At 42.0% G+C, this 21625-nt stretch overlaps 1 protein-coding gene across 7 annotated transcripts in view; it reads left to right on the top strand.

The window, feature by feature from the left end:
* The window catches only part of LOC125461445 (eyes absent homolog 1-like), a 263476-nt gene that overhangs the window by 95814 nt on the left and 146037 nt on the right, over window positions 1-21625 (top strand). For all 7 annotated transcript variants that reach the window (XM_048550238.2, XM_048550236.2, XM_059652749.1 and 4 more), the window contains 4 exons: window positions 5390-5455; window positions 7899-7962; window positions 13859-13998; window positions 18692-18814. In XM_048550238.2, coding sequence (XP_048406195.1) covers window positions 5390-5455; window positions 7899-7962; window positions 13859-13998; window positions 18692-18814 — 393 coding nt within the window. The remainder of the gene's footprint in view (window positions 1-5389; window positions 5456-7898; window positions 7963-13858; window positions 13999-18691; window positions 18815-21625) is intronic.

Here is a 21625-nt window from a genome sequence, read left to right as displayed (position 1 = left end):
CAGATGGAATTTAATCCAGACAATTGTGAGGAGATACATTTTGGAAGATTAAGTTTAGGTGAGAATTGTACAATAAATTACAGAATCCTTAGGAGCATTGACATACAGAGGGATCTGGATGTGCAGGTGCACAAATCCCTGAAAGTGACAACTCAAGTGGATAAGGTGGTCAAGAAGGCATATAGCACACTCGCATTCATTGGCTGGGGCTTTGAATATAAAAGAAGGCAAGTTGTGTTATAGCTTATAAAACTTTAGTTAAACCAGATTTGGAAAGTTGCATGCAACTCTGGTTGCCATATTACCAGAAGGATGTGGCTTTGGAAAGGGTGCATAGAATGTTTATCAGGTTGTTGCCTGGTCTGGAGGGTTTCGGTTATGAAGAGAAGTTGGGTAAAGTCTGATTGTTTTCATTGGAAAGATGGAGGCTGAGCTGGCACCTGATAGAAGCCTACAAAACTAAGAGAGGCACAGAAAGGGTGGATTGTCAGGGGCTGTTTCCCAGGGTGGAAGGGTCAAGTACAACGAGGCACGGATTTCAACATGAGAGGGGAAAGCTTTAGGGGGAAGTGCGGGGAAAAGTTTTCACATTGAGGATGGTAGGCGCCTGGAATGCACTGCCAGTGGAGGTGGTGGAAGCAGGCCCATTAGCAACATTTAAGGTCCATCCAGATGGACACAGGAATGGGAGGCAAACAGAGGGATAAAAACCACATTTGGGAAGTAAGTGAGAGATAATTGGAGCTGCAGATGCTGGAGAATCCGAGATAACAAGGTGTAGAGCTGGATGAACACAGCAGGCCAAGCAGCATCTTAGGAGCAGAAAAGCTGATGTGAGCAGTAAGTAGCAGGTCTAAGTAAGGATTAGGAATTGGAGCAGGCCTGGTAGGCTGAAGGGAATGTTCTTGTGCTGCATTGTATATGCTTAGCTTACATTCTCTTCTTTGAATCATAGAATCCCTATAGCGCAGAAAGAAGCCATTCTGCTCCGACCCGCCAAAGAGCATTTACCCAAACCCAGCCCTCTACTTTGTCCCAGTAACCCCACATAAACCGTGGTTAACCCATCCAACCTGCACATCTCCAGTCACTGCAGACAATTTAGCATGGCCATTCCACCTCACCTACAGATCCTTAAACTGTGGGAGGATTCTGGAGCACCCAGTAGAAACCAATGCAGACCCAGTGGAGGGTAATGTGCAAACTCCACATAGTCACCGAAGGTTGGACTTGAGTGAAGGTCCTTGGTATTGTGAGGTAGCAGTGCTAACTAATGAGCCACCGTGCCACCTTTCATTCTTTACATTATTTATTTGCATAGATATCCACATAGACTGCCCATAAGTAATTATATCTGAAGCTCTTTGAAGCATTTCCGAGGGACAGTGATAAAAACAACGCAATGAATCTCCACAGCTGTCCTGCCTATGATTTGCTGTAACTTTGGCAGGAGAATTTCAAAACTCAGATGTAATGGCACAAGCAAATTTTACTCCATGTTTTCAGATTTCGTGTTCTCCTGATGTCAGGCAGGAAAACCACGACAGAGATTCACAACCTATGGATGTAATGTTAATGTCCTCGACTTTCTGCCCCCCATGTCTGACCTTTTGAGTCATGTTTTCCTCCTCAGTAAGAATAGCGAGCGAATAATCAAAAGTGCTTTGATATCAATCGGGAACTCTATCAATCTAGTTATCAGTATTAATGGCTGTTCTGAAGCATATTCCCAAATAAAAAATGAACTGTGCAAAACATCAAATCTGTGGATAATGCAGAACATAAACCACACTGGTTTTCTTTCATACAATTTTCATGGAAGTTGCAAAAGCTAATATCTCCCCACTCAATTTAACTCTTTCCAGACTGTAAGTTAAACTGCTATAGCTTGGAGTATATTCTGCTACAAAATCTTGGAACCCTCTACTGATTGAAGCACGAATCTTTGAATCATACAATTATACAAATGAGAAGAGGCCCTTCAGCCCATCAGGTATATACCACCAAAATCTTTGTTACTAACTACACTAGTCCCACTTCTCCACACAAGGCCAATAGCTTGCATTTTACAATACTTCAAGTGCTCATTCAAGGACTTTTTAAAGATTGTAAAGTTTTCCATCTAACTATCCCCTGAAGTAGTGCATTTCAGACCCCCATCACCCTCAGGGTGAAAAAGCTTTTCCTCAAAGCCCCTCTGAACCTCCTGCCTTTCACTTTAAAATTATGCGCCCTTGTTTTAGACCCTTTGACTAAGGAGAAAAGCTGCTTTCTATGCACCCTGTCCATATTCCTCACAATCTTATATTCCTCTGTAAAGGTCACCCTCAACCTTCCGTGTTCCAAAGAAAAGCTTCTCCAGCCTCTCATCAAAGCTGAAATTCTCCACCCCAGGCAACGTCTTGAAGACTCTCCTCTGCATCCCCATCTAGTATAATCCTTCCACTCCTATGTCTTATGAACTTATAATCACATCCTCCCTATAATGTGGTGATCAAAACTCCACACTATACTCCAACTGTGACCCAACAAAGTTCTGTACAACTCCAACATGACCTCCAGGTTCTTGAAGACAAATGATTGCAGTTGTTGGAAGCCAACCATCACAGTCCAATCCATGACATCATTGAAGGAGTTCATCAGAGTAGATATTTTCTAATCAACCTGTTAAGATATGTTATAACACATCTCTGAAGTAGGTGAGACTTGAACCCAGGCCTCTTGGCTCAGAGGTAGGGAAACTACCAGTGCACCACAAGAGCTCCATTCAGCAGAGTGTGTCTGAAGTCCAAAATATCTTGAGCTGTTGCACTAAAGACCACCCTTCTATTTTAAGGTCATGATTTGAGATGTTTGCTGATAACTGCACAATGTTCAGCACCATTTACAATAGCTCAGAAGCAATCTACATCCACATTTAGCTGTTTCTCAGCATTATAGAATCCATACAATGTGGAAGCTGGCCATTTAGCCCATTGAGACGACATCAACCCACCAAACAGCATCTCACCCAGATCCACCCCTTACTCTCTCCCTGTTACTCTACACTGGTTCACCTAGCCAGCACATCCCTGGACACTATATGCAAATTAGCATGGCCAATCCGCCCATCTGGATTGTGGGAGGAAATGAGAGCACCTGGAGGAAACTGCACATAGTTGAGAATCAAACCCAGATCCCAGGTACTGTGAGGCAGCAGTACTAACCACTGAGCCACCATGCCAGCCATCTAGTCCTATGCCAGTCAACTTCAACCGCTTCATTAATGACCTTCTTAATGTCAGAATTGAGGATGTTCACTCATGGTTGTACTGTGTTCAATACCATTTACAAACCCTCAGATATTGAAGCAGACTGTGACTTCACCAACAATCAGGTGTTGATAGATTAGTGATAAGTAACATGTGAACCATTCAAGTGTGAGGCAATGACAATCTCCAAGAAGAGAGACTTTAAACATTTCCCTTTCACTTTCAAAACCATGGTAGCATTGGTAAATGATTGCTGGAGCCCTTACCATCAGTACCCTGGGGATAACCATTGATGAAACACAGAACTGGATAGCCACATAAATACTGTTGCTGAAAGAGCAGGTCAGTAATAGGGAATTTTGCGGCAAGTAATTAATTTCTTGAACTTCACAAAACCTGTTCACCGTCAATAAGTCACAAATTGGGCCTCTGCTGGTGTGGCTCCAAGAATACTCAAGAAGGTCAACAGCTTCCATAATAAAGTATTCTGCTTGATTGGTAGACCAACCACCACACAAAACGTTCATGTCCTCCACCAGTAATGTGCGATGGGAGCAGTATGTACTATGTAAAAGATGCACTCCAGCGACTCACCAAAGCTCCTTTGACTATACCTTCCAAGGCTGTGACTTTACCACTTACCAACAGACACATAGGTTCACCACCCTCTGAAAGGTCTCCTCTGAATGACACACTATCCTGCCCATTCCCTCACTATCTTTGGCCTTAAACCTGTAACTCTCTTTCCAACAACGTTATGGATATAATCCACAGGTAGACTGCAGCGGTCTGAGGAAACAACTGACCACCACCTTCTCGAGGGATCAGCAGTAATTTCATCAATGCTAACCTCCCATGAATGAGTTTAATAAAAATATGACAAGTGCCTCAGTTGATTAACTCCCCTAACTTCATTATTGTGTTCAAATCGCAACTACTGCAGGATATTCTGATATCACTCAGGGCTTCATTCACACTTGCAAAAGTCCCAATGCCCCTAAGTTAACATAATTAAAGACTGTGATTAGAAATATATGTCTTTTAGCCCTGGGTTCAATTCCAGCCTCGGGTAACCGTCTGTGTGGAGTTTGCATATTCTCCCTGTGTCTGCATGGGTTTCCTCCGGGTGCTCCGGTTTCCTCCCACGGTCCAAAGATGTGCAGGCTAGGTGGATCAGCCATGCTAAATTGCCCGTAGTCTTCAGGGGTGTGTAGGTTACAGGGGGATGTGTCTGGATGGGATGCTTCAAGGGGTGGTGTGGACTTGTTGGGCTGAAGGGCATGTTTCCATGCTGTAGGGAATCTAATCTAATCTAATCTCAAAACAAGTAGAGTTCAAGTGCCAAACAGAGCCAAAGGAGAAAAATAGTATTGGCAGAGGGAGACAAATAGGAATAAAGAGGGAAGAAAATGTTCATGGTGTAGGCTATTTAACAAACTGGAAATGAGGAGCCAGAAAAATCAAAGAGGCAGAAAAGTGAAAATAATTTTACAGTACGTCCCAGGGCTTCACAGAACCTCACTGGCATATTAGACAGAGTTGTCAATGCAATCAGTTCATAATTGTCGTGATTTAGTGTGTCTTAATCATACTAAAATTTGTCAATTAGGCATGTTAATATTAATGCCTACATTCCCAATATGCAGTCCTTTTGCACAAGCTCTGTGTTAGCTATGCTGAATGGTAACAAAGTTCATTCATGGAAAATTAACGCTGTAAACAGAAGAAAAATACAAAATACCAGAAGGGGAGAAAATCAAAGGGTCTTCAAATATCGAAACAACAACTGATACCAAAGAACAATGGACAATGAAGATAATAAGAGCAAGATATCTGTTTGGCTGTCTTTCAGCTCAGTAACATCAAGACATAAAGAGGAAATTCAAATAGTAGGCATTGGGAATCCATAATGAACGAGTTGTATTTGGGGCACAGATGATATTACAGTAAGGATGTCTCTGTGTAAAATGATTTCATTTATATTCAGACTGGACCAATTGGTTTTAAGAAGAGGAAATAGAAATTATTATTTTTAAATTAAGCATTTTATGCATTTTTTCTCTTCAGGTTTTTGGATTAGGCAATACATCTTCCCAATCATTCATTCAGTATTTAGGAAATGACATTTTTTTTTACAGACAAATCAGAGTCGATGAGCAGCAGTGAAATTGCCACAGCAGCATTGGAACAATTCTCCAGTTCAGGTCAGTTTACTGTGTTAATCCTGGAGTATACATGTGTATTTGTTAATGTGTAATCAGAGACGGCATATGTCTTGGGATTTAGACCTTTACAGTTGGGTAGTAGCAGGTCTGTCTACATTACTGCCTGGAAGTGCGGTAGAGGCTAATTCAGTTAAGACATTCAAGAGGGCACTGGATGGTTATTTGGATAGAAATAATGTTTAAGGATATTGGGGAAGAAAACAGGAGATTGGCAGTAGGTAATAATGCTCATTTGAACACCAGTGCAGGCATGATGGGCTCAATGGCCTCCTTCTGTGCGCTTCTGCGATTCTACATTAGTCTCGTCTCTTCAGTCAGAAGGCTATGCGCTTCCTCAACACGTAGGCAGCCAAGAGGCCTCACTCTAATGATGCATATTGGATGTTTTTGACCAGTGTGTGACTTGGGCATGACTTCCTCCAGATAGGAGGCACTGAGGTCTCACTTTGTACATACAGTGCAAAGCCTTCTTTGAACAAACAGATTGGAAGCGTTGCACAGGGAGGATACTGGGGCTAACCAATTTGGGCACAAGCTAACCCAAGCGAGCTAACATTTTGGAAACATGGGCTTTGAGGTGGCAGTTGTTTCTGTGGAGCTATACCTGAGTTACAACAGCCACACAGTTGTCCCTCTGCCTCTCAGTGAGAGGTCATGACCATTTTCAAGCCTCAAGATGGGGGTCACTGATGGAAAGATTTTGGGAAACATCGGCACACACATGCACACACAAAAAGGTATTTCTTCAATCATGAAGCAGGCGGGTGAGTTAGCTAACTCAGAAAGCTGCAATGATGCTGTACAGTAGTGGGCTGGTCCTCTTTGCAGTTAAATTGGCAGCTTCTAATTACAGCATTAATCAGAGTGAGCATGCCGTGTAAATTTGAACCCCAGCCTGCTAATACAAACTTGAAATCTATTCATCTCTTTGTTCCATTTCTGCCTTGAAAATGTGGTAGATAATACGTTGCATTCACAATTAAAATATTACGGCATCCTGAAAGGTATGTATGAAGGACCATCATAGCTTGGAGTCTACAATTTAGGCATTATTCACATTTGGAAAAGGTGTGCCACATTCATAGTCACTGCGACAACCTTTGTTTATCACACTGCCTTATGTTCCACCTTTTCAAGTACCCAGTGAAGGCAATGTTGAAGCTGCAATTAGTGACTGCTAGGATTACCTAACACATGCCATTGATCTCCAACATGTTTAATTCAGGAGCACTTAGCGTTATAGCTGGACACAGAGGGGAAAACAAATGGCTTTTTCAGTGATAAGAGATAACAAGGTGTAGAGCTAGATGAACACAGCAGACCAAGCAGCATCAGAGGAGCAGGAAGGCTGATGTTTCGGGCCTAGACCCTTCTTTGGTTACCTTTCTGACTGATAATTTTGCCTCCTATCATTGGCTTTAATGTTAAGACATCGATGTGGATTGAAAATAGCTCTAGACGCTTCATGTCCTAAAGAGGCATAAAGCATAAAATGTTACATCCATTGGTCCAAATGCTTCCAACCAGCTCTCCCCTTCTAATCCAATGGCTGGGCCCATCTGAGATTTTACTTTAATTGTCCTCTCCATTCTGAAGCTCCCTCCCAATTAGCTTGGGTGCTTACTCAGCCATTTAAGGCCTGTGTCTGAACATATTGCTACGCTGCTCTTGGCCACTGTCGACTCCAATCTTCCACTCGTTCCTGACTTTGGGTTCTTGAAGTCTGCAGGAAATCCCAGCACATACAATCCAGAAAATTTGTTTGTTGCAATTTAAGCTTTAGCAGATTTAGAATTGAAGTGCAAAAATAATGTTACGTATCTGAGTCATACTCTGCTAATTTATTTTCAGTCATTTGGAGGCTACTGTAATTCTGCCTTACAAGACAAAGATAATTTACTCTGAGTTAAACCTATTTCAAATATGAACATAAAAATAGTGATATAGACCTCTGTGTTGTTGCATAATGAGCAGCTCCATTCAGAATTTAATCATGTTAAATTGTGACTGCAATATTTTTACAATATGCGTGTACAGCATTTCTAATTGCAGATTATCCAGTGTTTACAAAAAAAACAGGAAACAGTATTGCAGCTGTACCAGATTCCATGGCAATACTTTTGTCTCACAAGGTTCCCTATATCATAATGCCCCATCTATACAGAATTTGAAACCCATACCTATGCAGCAGTTGATTTGCTATTGTTTACTTTTTGAACTAATTAATTCATACTTTAGCAAATCAATTAGTGTTTACTGTAAACAAATCACATTGTGAAGACATTATGAAGCCCTGTGGGTAGAGACACGTGACCATACATTGGTGAAAACACACTATGATCTATGCTGTAAGGGACATACCTTAATATCTCTGTTTTCAGCACTTCATTACATTATCTAATTGCTTTCTTTTCATTTCCAGCTAATAGCAGTGATATCAGTAAAAGACAACCACATCAGTTTTCGTCCCAGCTTTATACGTCAAAGTAAGAATATTTCACAGAACGTTATATTTTAATTTAAATGATTCACTGTAACTTAAATTCTTAATAACTGTATTTATATTTCTGTTGATATCTTTGCGGCTGAAGACAGAGTAATTACAAAACTTCTGTGATGCGACCCATTCACTGATGACCCACTTTAGGCTTGAGTAAACAAGAAGAGATCAAAGAGTATCCGATCGTATGAGTACATCTGCTGAAGCCGAGAACTACGGACCTAACACCATATGACTAGGTTCCACAAGAGTTACTTTCACGTTCTTCATCTGGGCAGCAATTTAACAGAGCACATGTAGCAGCCAGCCAATTTTCATTGCTATAGAACAAGAAAATTGAGAATTTATCCCCATTATTTTATCCATTGGCTGCTCTCCATTTTATGGGGGAGGAAATGGCCTCGTGGTATTATCACTGGACTGTCAATCCAGAAACCAAGATAACATCCTGGGGTAACAAGGTGTACAGCTGGATGAACACAGCAGGCCAAGCAGCATCAGAGGAGCAGGAAAGCTGACGTTTCAGGCCTAGACCCTCCTTCAGAAATCGTGGGGACACCCTGGGGACCTGAGTTTGAATCCTGTCATGACATATGGTGGAATTTGAATTCAATAAATATCTTAAATTAAGAATCTAATAATAACTCTGCATCCATTGTTGATGGTTGGAGAAACCCATCCCGTTCACTAATGTCCTTTAGGGAAGGAAATCTGCCATTGTCACCTGTCTGGCCTACAGTTGACTCTAGACCCAGCTCTTAATTGCTCCCTGGGTAATTTAGGATAGGCAATAAATGCTGCCTAGCCAGCAATGTCCTCATCCTATGAATGAATAAAGAAAAAAAAACTAATCATTCATAGGTTAACAAAACCTAAATAAATTACTATTCAGTTGCCTATTTAATTGCTTATATATATTCTGTTTTCTGAATAAACATTGTTTGACTAGTCAGACATTTCTATCAGAGTTTATTTTTATCAATAGCTTGCCTTGGTTCTGAAGTTTGTATTTCGGGCAGTCCCTGAACAACCAACCTGTTAACGTTAGGAGACCAGAATTTCTGTTCCCATGTTAAGAGCGTAAAGATAGGAAAACGCCCAAATCCACAATCCTGAATTGGGAGCTGGTGCACCAGATATGGCCTAGTTTTGGTTCTGGCAAAGTGTACAATAACTGGTCAGGCCTAATGCCCTCAGAAACAGCTTGAGGTAGCCATAGAAGCTGCCAGGTGTCGAGGTGAGCTGTGTAAAAGGCTGTTTAAGAAAACCAGTAAGACAAAAGACTCCAACCATCAACTTCCTCAGCATTCCCCACACACTTCACATAGTCTTCATGTCAATATGAGCCCCTCATTTACATGACTATGGCTCCTGATATCCTCTAGGCTAACCTATGCTCCTCTCACACATAGCTGCTCATAACTTGAATGACGCCTGTTCCCATCCGTCCCCATTGACCCTCATATATTCTGTGTCAACCTGTGCTGTTCAATCCATCCACCACCATGATCCTTTTTAGCACCTATACTAATATAGAATCAACTCATACTCCTCTCATTACTCTTCGTCTCTACTCTACGCATCGCCAGCTCACATAGTATGGATCGACCTCAGGACCCGTATTGAGATGAAATAAGAAAAGTTCTTAAATGTCTATTAATAACATCACTATTTAAAAATAACCACTCACAATGATGAAAACTCATTTATTACATTGAACCTCCTTCAACTACTTAGTCCTTTACTAAAACAAGTACTTGTATTCATTGATCCATTTCAAAGACTTTGTAAGCATCAGGAGCTGCAGTTCAAACTGTAAAGCAACAAGCACTCCATTCCGATAATTACGGGTTGTGAAAATAGACATGCAGCGCAAATCCTTTAAGGAAACTTCTGGGGCTTATGTCTGCAGCATGAAGTGGCAAACACAACATTATTTATCTTGCAGAGTTTTCAATTTGTCAAGACATTAAAAGATGAGAGATTTAAATGTCTTGATAGCTTGACAGTTCCAGTGTATTTCACAATTCCCTTGGCAGCTTGACAGTTTGCCTGAAAGCTAGTTTTTTTTCAATGAGGAGTAGACAGCTGATAGTTCCAAAGGGTCAACCTACACATTACACAGATGCGTGTCATCTTTTCATTATCCCAAAGGGAACCTTACCTCCTCCAAAGTAGTCTACCACACCAAAGAACTCCAATAGCCTTAGACATTCTCCTGAAAAGTATAAAGTCTACATGTCATGTTTTGGATATCCTACTAATGAAGGCAGCTACTGTTTAGCTGTGTCCCTGGGTTTGTGAGCCACGGACATGCAAAGTACAACCTGCTCCTGTCCCTTGTCCTAGCCCCTGGCAAAGATAGTGGGAACTAGGTTTGAAGCCCAAATCTCGGGAACCTGGATTCCAGCAATATTTTGGCTAAGGTTCTCAGAGGATGACCTAACCATCTCTTCCTTCACAAAAATTCAGGCCTCAGTCTGCAGGTTTTAAATATTGGCTCAGCTGTAATCAATTTACGGAGACTAAACTCATAGAATGGCTACAACACAGAATGAGGCCATTCAGTCTATCGGGTCTAAACTCACCTACTGCCACTCTGCCACATTACCAGTGCAGCTCTGCAATTTTTTTTTTCTCTCTTCAAACATGAAATAGATCATTATCTGAAGTTCATGATTGAATTTGGCTCCACCATACGCACAGGTCTTAATTTTTGTTCCTGCATTGGGCACATTGAGATTGGTTCCTCAAACCCAATCTTTTAAAACGTCTCCTTGCATTTGTGGTGAGAAGGCTAGGTTGGGAGCTGTGCTGTATCCATGAAGGGCACAAGAGGCTGCCAATTTTTGAGGTGGGGTTTTCTGCCAGCCTGCCTAAGGAACCAGCACTGTCATAAAAGGTTAAAAATAAAGATTAAAACTAAAAACATCGCTCCTGTTTAGTGCCATATGCTTTCCATGCTGCATGCATGCCTTCCTACAGTGTTCTACCATCCCTCATACCCTGTCATAACCTCTCTGCCACCATGTTCCCATTTATCCAACCCATGGTCCTTTATAATCACTCAGTTACCATATGCCTATCAGTCCATCTCTCACAGCTCCCACACTGCCGTGCCATTCTCTGCCCATTTACTCATTCCCATAGTCGCTGTGCTACTCCATGTCCCCAGTTACTTCCATTTCCCCTGCCCGGCCTTGTGTAAACTCAGGCCAGTTGTACCTCCTACTCATCATCCTTTGTCCTTTCCTTTCCATGCCAACACATCTAGGATCCACCATGGAAAAATTTCAAGAAACCGATTGACAGTGTCTTTACATGATGTAGCCATTGGAAAACCAGTTTGTTTGATTACAGTGAAGGACAATGCATTGACATTCCTTGAACAATCCCTATGATCGATTCCTAATTCTTTATGAAAATAAAGATTTAATTTAAGTGATTAACTGTAAATGCTTAATCCCTTATGTCAACAATCATTTGCATTCAATATGCAGTTTAAAGTATCCTTCAAAATGTTCATTCAAAGGGGCCCTCAAAATGGAACAGACCATATAAAGATTTTTTTGTGTGAGCAGGCACTTTGAATGCCAATCACATTTTTTAAAAAATCTCCACGTATTTGGGTTTGTACGTTTCCTCAGCAACTTTGACAGGCCCTACGGGCTTATGCGTTTGTTTCATGTAAGCATGCCTTTTCACAATCCTAAAGGGCACTTTACCTCTACTAAAGGTTTCCATAGCATCATCAAAGTTGCCCCAGGGCCAGATTCAAAGGGGTACCTTACCTTTGAAGAGGAGGAAAAATATAAAATATTCCTCCAATCCTCATCCCAAACATCCCTTACACACTCTCAAGCCCCTGGCACACCACATGCCTTACCTATGTCACCCCATGCAACTTGATGCCATCTCCCTTCCCCCATTGCCCTCTACCCCTATGATGACTTAGTTCATATTTCCTCCCATCTTACTTTCCCCCGAACCTGCCAAGCCAACTTGAGTATCCTTAAGTTTCTGTGCATATCAGAGAAAAAGTTATTCTTCCCTAACGTTCTATATTCCAGACTACACTCTATTGAGAAAAGGACTCTCATTAATAAAAATACATATTGACAGTTCTTAACATGGCAAAATTACTGACACTTGTTGACAGACCAATACACATCACCAGTTCTAGACACTTACTGGAAGTCTCATGTAGAAGTTAATGCATTTTTTATGCACAATCTTTTCTACAGTTAACAGACCCAAAGGACACTTGACACCCCATCCACATAATTCTTGACCCGTATGACAAAGCTGTCCAACAACAGTATTGCAGGGGTACCTCAGCTCTCGTTAGGGGTACCCTGACTATCCAAAATAAAATAAATACTTACCTGATCTAATCTCCTCTGCTCAAATTTCAGATGCCAGGGACTCCAAAATCCAACTTCAGTCAAGGCAACTAGTCATTTAACTTGGGATTTCTGACTGCTGTGGGATTTTATTTACAACAGGGACACTCTCTGATGCAAAAATCAGGCAGGCCTGCAGTGCAATCTGTTCCTAATCAGTTGCTGCATAAAAAAGATTTTCCTGATTATTGATGCTCCTTTTTTCAATTTCTTTTAATCACTGATTTCTGGTGTTCGACCCTTCCATCAACGGGAACTTCTTTTCTCTCTGTCCGGTTTATTTAATCTTGCATCTTGACTAATTATGTTGCAATATTTTCTGCCTTTTATTTGGAACAGTTAGATTGGTATTTTCTTAGTTGCTGGTCAATAATGCATTTATATTTCCTATCAGAATTTTTTTTTATTCTCTGAAAATTTTTGAACCTTCAGTGCTTGCTGTATTTCCATTCTACCACTTTTGTCAACATATTTCTGTTCTTCATATTTTAAGACCTCCTCCAATCAAAGTTCATTCTTGGTATTCTCTTTGTCCTGCCAATGTTGTTAACCTAATAGTTGCAATTTTCAGCTGCACACCTGCCTCCCATAGTCCAGGTAAAGTCCTTTCCTGGTTGCATTACCTACCTTTCCCATTAGCCTATTCCTTGTATTAGTACTCCGGGTTACTTATGGCCTGTCTGAATTTTCCAGAATAGAAATCAAGTTCCCTTAGGAATGTGTAACATTATTTCGTTAAGATCTAACTTCACTACATTGTGGTGTGAGTGTGGTAATATTGAATGAAGGGATGCACACTGAAATATGAAGGTTAGCACCTGGGGCTGTTCTGTTACTATGGTGAAGGAAATAAGAATGGTGGCTCAGTGGTTAGCACTGCAGCCTCACAGCACCAGGGACCCAGACTCAATTCCATACTCAGGCAACTGTTTGTGTGGAGTTTGCACAATCTCCCCATGTCTGCCTAGACTTCCACTGGGCACTCTGGTTTCCTGTGACAGTCTAAAGATGTGCAAGTTAGGTGGATCGGCCATGGTAAATTACCCATAGTGTTGAGGGATGTATAGGTTAGGTGCGTTAGCCATGGAAGGTGAAGAGTTGCAGGGATGGGGTTGGGTGTTGAGGATCGGTGTGAACTCGTTGGGCCAAATGGCCATTTTCCATTCTGTAAGGATTGTATAGATTCTGTTCTATGGAAGTATAAAAGCACAAGTCTGAACTCATCATCAGTTTGAAATTATGGACTGGGTGCATTTGTTGACTTGCTTTGAAATAAGAGTATTTTCTACTTGATCATTAGAATTTTTAAACTCTCATCTACAGTTCCTGTGACACCATAAATGCCTGTATCACCCAATGAAACCCTTCCTTTTCATCGACCAATGATTTAATTGCTGTAAAGTGCTTTACAAATATAAATAATACATGTGTATGTAACAGATACTGTTGACTTGTTTATCTTTTATTTATCCTAATCAGATCATATCCACACATTATTCCTACACCCTCCTTCCACACCATGGCAGCCTATGGACAGACACAGTACACACCGGGTATTCAGCAAGCTGCTCCCTATGCTACTTACCCACCACCAAGTCAACCCTATGGATTACCTTACAGTGAGTACGAAAGTTATATTTGCCTAAATAGGGCAATTCAAGCAGAAGCTCTGCATTTATTAAAAGTAAATTATTTGACTTACTATATACTACAATTTATAAGTGTGAAGAAGAGTACTTTATAAAGCAGGATTTGGCTCTGAAATATGGCAACATTTTGTTATTTAAGCAATCCTTTTTCTAAATGTTTTAAGGATTCAACATTAGAGCTGAAATCAAGGATAATAAGCAGACAGCATTTGAAAAATCTACTGAATTTACACAAGTGTTTTGAGATTATCCATTGCACTCCGACTATCAGACTTAAATATTCTAAAGATCTTAGTGAAAGAGAAAGAAAAGTTTACTGTGTTTTTGTTGCTGGGCTAGAGCCAGATCTTTGCATGAAATCTGCCACATCTCTTAGCAAAGACCAAGCTAATAGAATGAGTTCACAACTCATTTTGACCACTTCTTGAGATGAAATATGTCACAAGACAATAAACCACAACATGGTTGGCAAAGGGAAACATACCAACAGCAAGACTGACAAACTTGGTGCATATTCCTCACGTCAGATAAAAAAAAAGTGACAAAACTGAGGTTGCAGGCTCGGGCGAAAGGCAGGCTTGAAATTGAGAGAGATTTAGAATGTAAACCTTAAAATCCGTGAAGAGAGTTATGCATAAGTAGGCTAGTTGTTTTGCATGGGAACAATCGGACAGAAGCCGATTCTAACTGTTGCTTTAAGTATGATGTTTCTCATATGTTTTGTACCTTCCCACAATCGATCTGCCAAGCCTCTAGTGTCAACATTTACATTGATTTTGATAAGGTACCAACGGCGCTGCAGGTCCAAAGATTCCTACTTTCACATTCACAGCACACTTGCTAATTTAGTCCAAGGATTAGTATACACAGTTGCTGCCAGTAGACAACAGCTGAGGCAGACAGAATTGAGGAATGCGTGAGATTGAAGAGTGTGTAGAGTTCCACAAACTATTTATGTGACTGGGAAATGCTTTGTGCTGTGATTTTTTTGTTTTTTTTTAATGTTATTTTGCCTAGACACAGCTGTACTTGCTTCTCTTTAATTCTGACAGTCGGGCTACCTGTAGGTTTGCACTGCTTACCACTCTGCCTTGTGCCGCCATAAGGCTCCACAAGATCGGGTCTGGCATTCCATAACTTTCTTCATCATCAAGGAAGAACAATGTATTACAGTTAAAGGGAGACAGGCAATATTTAAAGAGGGTACGCTATCCCCAAATATTATCCATTCCTTGGAATGTGCAAGCAGCAGGAGTTAGTTTAAGGATAAGATATGGAATCTGGAATGCACTGCCTCAAAGGCAATAAAAGCAGATTCAATATTAACATTCAAAAGGAAATTGGATAAATACTGGAAATGGTGAAAAAAAGGGTTTCTGGGGAAGGAGCCAAAAATTGAAATTATTTGAATAGCTCTGAGCAAAGAGTACAGGTACATGTTGACTGTCTGGTCTCCTTCTATGCTGTGTCATTCCCTGAATCTACATGTACAAGGAGATCAGACTTCAAAAAGGCATTGGATGATTACTGAGATAACAAGGTGTAGAGCTGGATGAACATAGCAGGCCAAGCAGCATCAGAGGAGCAGGAAAGCAGAAGCTGGACCCTTCTTCAGAAATCAGGGAGGATAAGGGGATTCTGAAATAAACAGAGAGAGTGGGGGATGTGGATGGAAGTTGAATAAAGGAGCAGATAGGTGGAGAGGAAATGGACAGGTCATGGAGATGGGGATGGAGCTAGTAAAGTTGAGTGGAGGTAGGGAGTTGGGGTGGGAGTTGGTCAATCCAGGGAAGATGGACAGGTCAAGGAGGCGGGGATGAGGGTGGTAGGTAGGAGTTGGGGTGGGGATTGTGGTGGGAGGACTGGATAGGTGGGAGAAAGGAAGGACAGGTTAGGGAGGCGGGGAAGAGCTGGGCTGGTTTTGGGATGTGGTCGGGGGTGGGGAGATTTTGAAGCTTATGAAGTCCACATTGATACCTTTGGGCTGCAGGGTTCCCAAGCAAAATATGAGGTGCTGTTCCTGCAACTTTCGGGTCGCATCGTTGTGGCACTGAAAGAGGTACAGGATGGACATGTTGTCCAAGCAGTGGGAGGGGGAGTTGAAGTGGTTTGCAGGCAGAAGTGCTGGGAGTGGTGGAGCTGGTGGAGAGTGTGGAGCGGACAAGGGAGTCCTGGAGACAGTGGTCCCTCTGGAAAGCAGATAAGGATGGGGAGGGAAAAATGTCTTTGGTAGTGGGGTCAGATTGCACATGGCGGACGTGCCAGAGGATGATGCGTTGGATCCGGATGTTGGTGGGGTGGTACGTGAGGATGAGGGTGATTCTGTTTTGGTTGTTATTTCAGGAAGGGGGTGTGAGGGGTGAGTTGAGGGAAATGTGAGAGACACGGTCGAGGGTGTTTTTGATCACTGTGGAGGGGAAGTTGAGGTCCTTGAAAATCTAGGACATCTGGGATGTCCGGGAATGGAATTCCTCATCTCGGGAGCAGATGCAGCAGAGGCAAAGGAACTGGGAATAGGGGATGGCACTTTTGCAGAATGGTGGGTGAGAGGAGGTGTGTTCTAGGTAGCTGTGGGAGTTAGTAGGCTTGAAATGGATATCAGTTTCCGGGTGCTTACCAGAGATGGAAACAGAGAGGTCCATGAAGGAGAGAGAGGTATCAGAGATGGTACAGGTGATCTTAAGATTAGGGTAGAAGGTGTTAGTGAAGTGGATGAACTGTTCAAGTTCCTCATAGGAGCACGAGGCAGCACCGATACAGTCATCGATGTAACGGAGGAAGAGGTGGCGGTAGCTTCGGAAGAAGGATTGTTTGTCGTACCCTACAAAGAGGCAGGCATAGCTTGAGCACATGCAGGTACCCATGGCCAACCCCTTTATCTGTAGCACGTGGGAGAAATTGAAAGAGAAGTTCTTAAGGGTGAGGACGAGTTCGGCTAAACGGATAAGGGTGTCAGTGGAGGGGGACTGGTTGGGTGCCCCATAGCAGGCCAAGCAGCATCAGAGGAGCAGGAAAGCAGAAGCTGGACCGTTCTTCAGAAATCAGGGAGGATTAGGGGATTCTGAAATAAACAGAGAGAGTGGGGGATGTGGATGGAAGTTGAATAAAGGAGCAGATAGGTGGGTGGTGGGAGGAAGAAGCAGAGGTCCTTTAGGCCATCTGCATGGGGATTGCAAGTATATAGGGACTGGACTTCCATGGTGAAGGTGAGGTGTTGGGGACTAGGGAATTGGAAGTTTTGGAGGAGGTGGAGGGCATGGATGGTGTCATGGACATAGGTGGGGAGTTCCTGGATCAAGGGGAATAAACTGGCATCGAGTTAAGTGGAGATAAGTTCGGTGGGGCAGGAGCAGGTGGACACAGTGGGTCGCCAAGGGAAATCAGGTTTGTGGATTTTGGGCAGGACTTAGAAACGGGTAGTGTGGGGTTAGGGAACGATGAGGTCGAAGGCTGTGGGTGGGAGGTCACCTGAGGTGATGAGGTTGTGGATGGTCTGGGAGATGATGTTTCAGTGGCTGGGGGTGGGGTCGTGATCAAGGGGTGGTGGGAGGAAGTGTCAGACATCTGACATCTGGCCTTGGAGATGTAGAGGTCAGTGCGCCATACTTCAACAGCGCCACCCTAGTCCGCAGGTTTTATAGTGAGGTTAGGGTTGGACGGGAGGGAGCGGAGAGCTGCACATTCCGTTGGTGAGAGGTTGGAGTCGGTGAGAGGAGTGGAGAAACTGAAGCGATTGATGTCTCGACGGCAGTTGGAGATGAAGAGTTTGAGGGAGGGTAGAAGGACCAACCCCCACCCTCACTCCTCACCTACGCTCACCTTTACTGGTTCCATCCCCGCCTCCCTGACCTGTCCATATCCTCTCCACCTAACTTCTCCTTTGTCCATCTGCGTTTCCCCCCTCCCCCGCCATTTATTTCGGAATCCCCTTCCCCTCCCCCATTTCTGAAGAAGGGTCTAGGCCCAAAACGTCAGCTTTCCTGCTCCTCTGATGCGGCTTGGCCTGCTGCATTCATCCAGCTCTACAGATTATCTCAGATTCTCCAGCATCGGGTGTTCTCACTATCTCTGAATAGATGATTACTGTAACTTAGTCTGTGTAGATTGGCCAGCCACACTTGCCAGGCTGCACACTCAGTTTGGTCATGAGGGTGATTACCATACTCCAGATTTCCGCGGGATAGGCTAGTTTTTGACAGCCACGGGTGGTCTTTGCATCTTAGCCAGGTCTTGTAGGTATGCAGTGTTCAGGTAGAGTGAAAGGAAGTTTCTCAATTCAATTAGAATTCAATCCACTTGATCATAAATGGTAGATGAATTCACAAAACATACGACAAAGAGACCAGAGTTCGCTGCACTAATATCAACACATCTCCTCTGAGAGCCCAGGCAAGCAATATAATAAATCCAGTAGGATGTCTGTCTTGGTTGGAAGAAAATATTGGAGGAAGTATGTCATATTTTAAGACTCAGTTCTCTCAAAATAGGACAATCTAGTCATTGTCAATTTTAAAGCAAAGGTGTTAAGTAGCTTCCAACTGACCTTGTCCACTTTTCAAAGAGTTGGAGCGTGGTTTCGAGGTATATTTGTGAGTGGACACTTATTAACATGCATGCAGTTTGGTTCATGCCTTTTTGAAGTAACAAAGTGTCTATCGGTTAGGCATCAAAACAGAAGATGGTTTGAGCCAGGCGCATTCTCCAGGACAGACGGGATTTCTCGGCTATGGCACCAGTTTCAGTACACCGTCACCAGGCCAAGCACCTTACAGTTACCAGATGCATGGTCAGTATCAGCTGTGACTGAATCAATCACTGGTTTATTCAGGAATCTGTATTGTACTTTGAGTGACCATAAGCCATATATTGGATAAAGAACCAATGAACATAGATCAACAATTTTCATTTATGTGGTTTCTCATCACAGTAAAACACCCCATAATATTTCAAATAGCAGAAGAATCAATGAAGATGGTTCAAGACAGGGGTAAAGAACCACATGTTCAGGGATCTTATGCAACTAGCAAGAGAGGTATCGTGATTGACCCTGTTCAGTTGAGTGCTTTAGGATAAAAACTAAAGCTTTGCTTCTGGATTAGAATGGAAGAAGGGAGGATGCAAAGGTGACCAAGCAGTAGAGGGCCGAAGGAGAGATTAGGATCATGCAGAAGTTTGTAAACTCAGGCAAAGAGTTTGAAGTCAATGCATCAAACTGTGGAATTCAGTGGAGGCAGGGATGAAACATGCAGTAGGGGATAGTGATCAGACAGCAGAGTTTTAACTGAGTTCAAGATAATGCTCAGGAAGCAACTAAGAAATCTTAGTGGATAAGCATATGGACGTACATGGAATAGTGTAGGTTAGATGGGCTTTAGATCGGTATGACAGGTCGGCACAACATCGAGGGCCGAAGGGCCTGTACTGTGCTGTAATGTTCTATGTTCTATGTTCTATGTTCAATGCCATGGATGGTAGTTGGAATGGCAGTGGGCTGAGGTAAGGGAAAGATGGGCAATCCTATCGAGCTGGGAATAGATCATCTCAATAACAGATTAACTACTCTGCATTGCATCATTGCTATTCAGCCAAAATATTTGCAGCACTTTTATGACACAACAGATATACTTCTCAAACATAACAGACAACAGTAATATGAAACAATCAACTATTTCACCACTATTTGTAAACATTTAAAGTAGGTAATGTGAGTAATGGCCCTTATTTCTTTTACTCAATAATTAAGAAGTAATTCATTTATTAACATGTAATTGAATTTAGGTACTTAGAAATCAAAATGTTATTCTATCTCAATCACTTTATGCCACCCTTCTCCCTCATTTCTCATCCTTCAAAATAGTCGCAATTTGCTTAGACCCTAAGGTGAAATTTTGAGGTGATGAGCTCCATGGTAATAACATGTACCAGTGCTGGAAGCTGCAAGGCAGTGCAAATCCTCATCAGTATTTCTTTACACTGAGTGTGGGCCAAATGACTGAGGCCTGATTGCAGCTTCAAAATAACCAGCAAAAAGGTAGTTGCTTTTTACTTCAGTGCCTTGCAGTTTAAACAGCCAGCACACCCCAGCCCCATGACCCTCCCACACAGCTGAAGCCCTAAGTGAGCTCACAGTGGGAAAACATTGGGGAGGCACTGGTTTTGAGTTTCTGCTGTTTATCCATGTAAACTTTGATGGATGTTCCATGGTGAAGTAGAAGTTAGTTTGATTGGCTCCCTGATTCCCTTTTTCTCTGTTTCTCCCTCATTGTTTTCTTCTCGCCTGCTGGGATGGTTAAACTAAGTCTTCTTACAGCCATTGCTGACAGCATGTTGTATGAGTTAGCTGGAGTCTTGGTCACCATAAAGTAGATTTGCTGTCACCATCCTCCTTTTGTGGTTAGGATCTACAGGTCCTGCTCTGTCTAGTGTGAAAGAGGAAAACCTTTAGACAGCCTAGGGAGAAGACACTCTTGACTCAAACTAGATATAGTTTATTGCATCTGGTAGGAATTGGGTACAAGATGGATTTGTATGATAGACATTGTTACAAAGGAAAAAATCTGTCATTTTCGAGATCCACAACTGGTTAGCCTTTCCACACAAGATGTAACAATAGAATCAATATCTTATGCACCATCATCATCAAACGTTTACTCAACAACCTAGGAAAACCTTACTCTGAAAAGAATCATCCCTCATTAATTTTCAAATACAGTCCTCATGAAATAGTGATGGATTGATATAGAATTCTTCATTAACTAAAACACCTTTGCTGCATGCTTTTCTCAGCTTTTTACACAATGGGATGCACATTAATTTGTCAGTCCATTCCTGCATCCCACTCTGATTTTGCTAATACCTTTCCACACATTTCAGCCAAATTTGTTTAACGGATTTGAGGTTATCAAACACAATGGAAAAGTTAATTCAAAGATAACAAATTTTCATCTAGTTTTCCAAGGCATCATATATTACCATCGTGATGTTTTTCTTGGATTAATGTGAATATAACGGGAAGTCAAGATGGAAACAAATTGCATTAATATATAGCCCTTAATGTAGTAAAATGTTCCAAGGCACTTAAATAGTTAATTCTGAAACCTTTGACCCACAGACATTTAGGGAGTCATTAAGTAACTGCCCAAATAAGAATACACATCTCAATAAAATGTACATTTTATATCAATGTGATGAGTTGCGTAACATGTGTTCCTATATGGAACAGAGCACTAGCTTTACAGGTGTGGTTAGGCCTGATAAAATTCAAGAAATCAGAACATTAACATCAAACATATGGTTCTAGTCATGTATGAAAGATTTCCTGAATCCCCTGAATTGACACAAGCAATCCCTCTCCTATCCATTCAGTGAACTGTTGAGTACAGTAGAATTATGATTATGCCTGAACTGGTAAAACCAGAGAAAATTCCAACTGTTTCAGCATGCGTGCTGAGACATAAAAGTACTAAGAAGACCAAGAAAACATAGGCCCGAAACGTCAGCTTTTGTGCTCCTGAGATGCTGCTGGGCCTGCTGTGTTTATCCGGCCTCACATTTTATTATCTATACAAAAATTGAGGATTGTCAATTAATTTCATAT

This window comes from Stegostoma tigrinum, chromosome 19 (genome assembly GCF_030684315.1).
Source record: "Stegostoma tigrinum isolate sSteTig4 chromosome 19, sSteTig4.hap1, whole genome shotgun sequence".
Taxonomy (NCBI): Eukaryota; Metazoa; Chordata; class Chondrichthyes; order Orectolobiformes; family Stegostomatidae; genus Stegostoma; species Stegostoma tigrinum.
The sequence above is the reverse complement of the archived record's forward strand: the minus strand, read 5'-3'. Positions and strand labels throughout refer to the sequence as shown.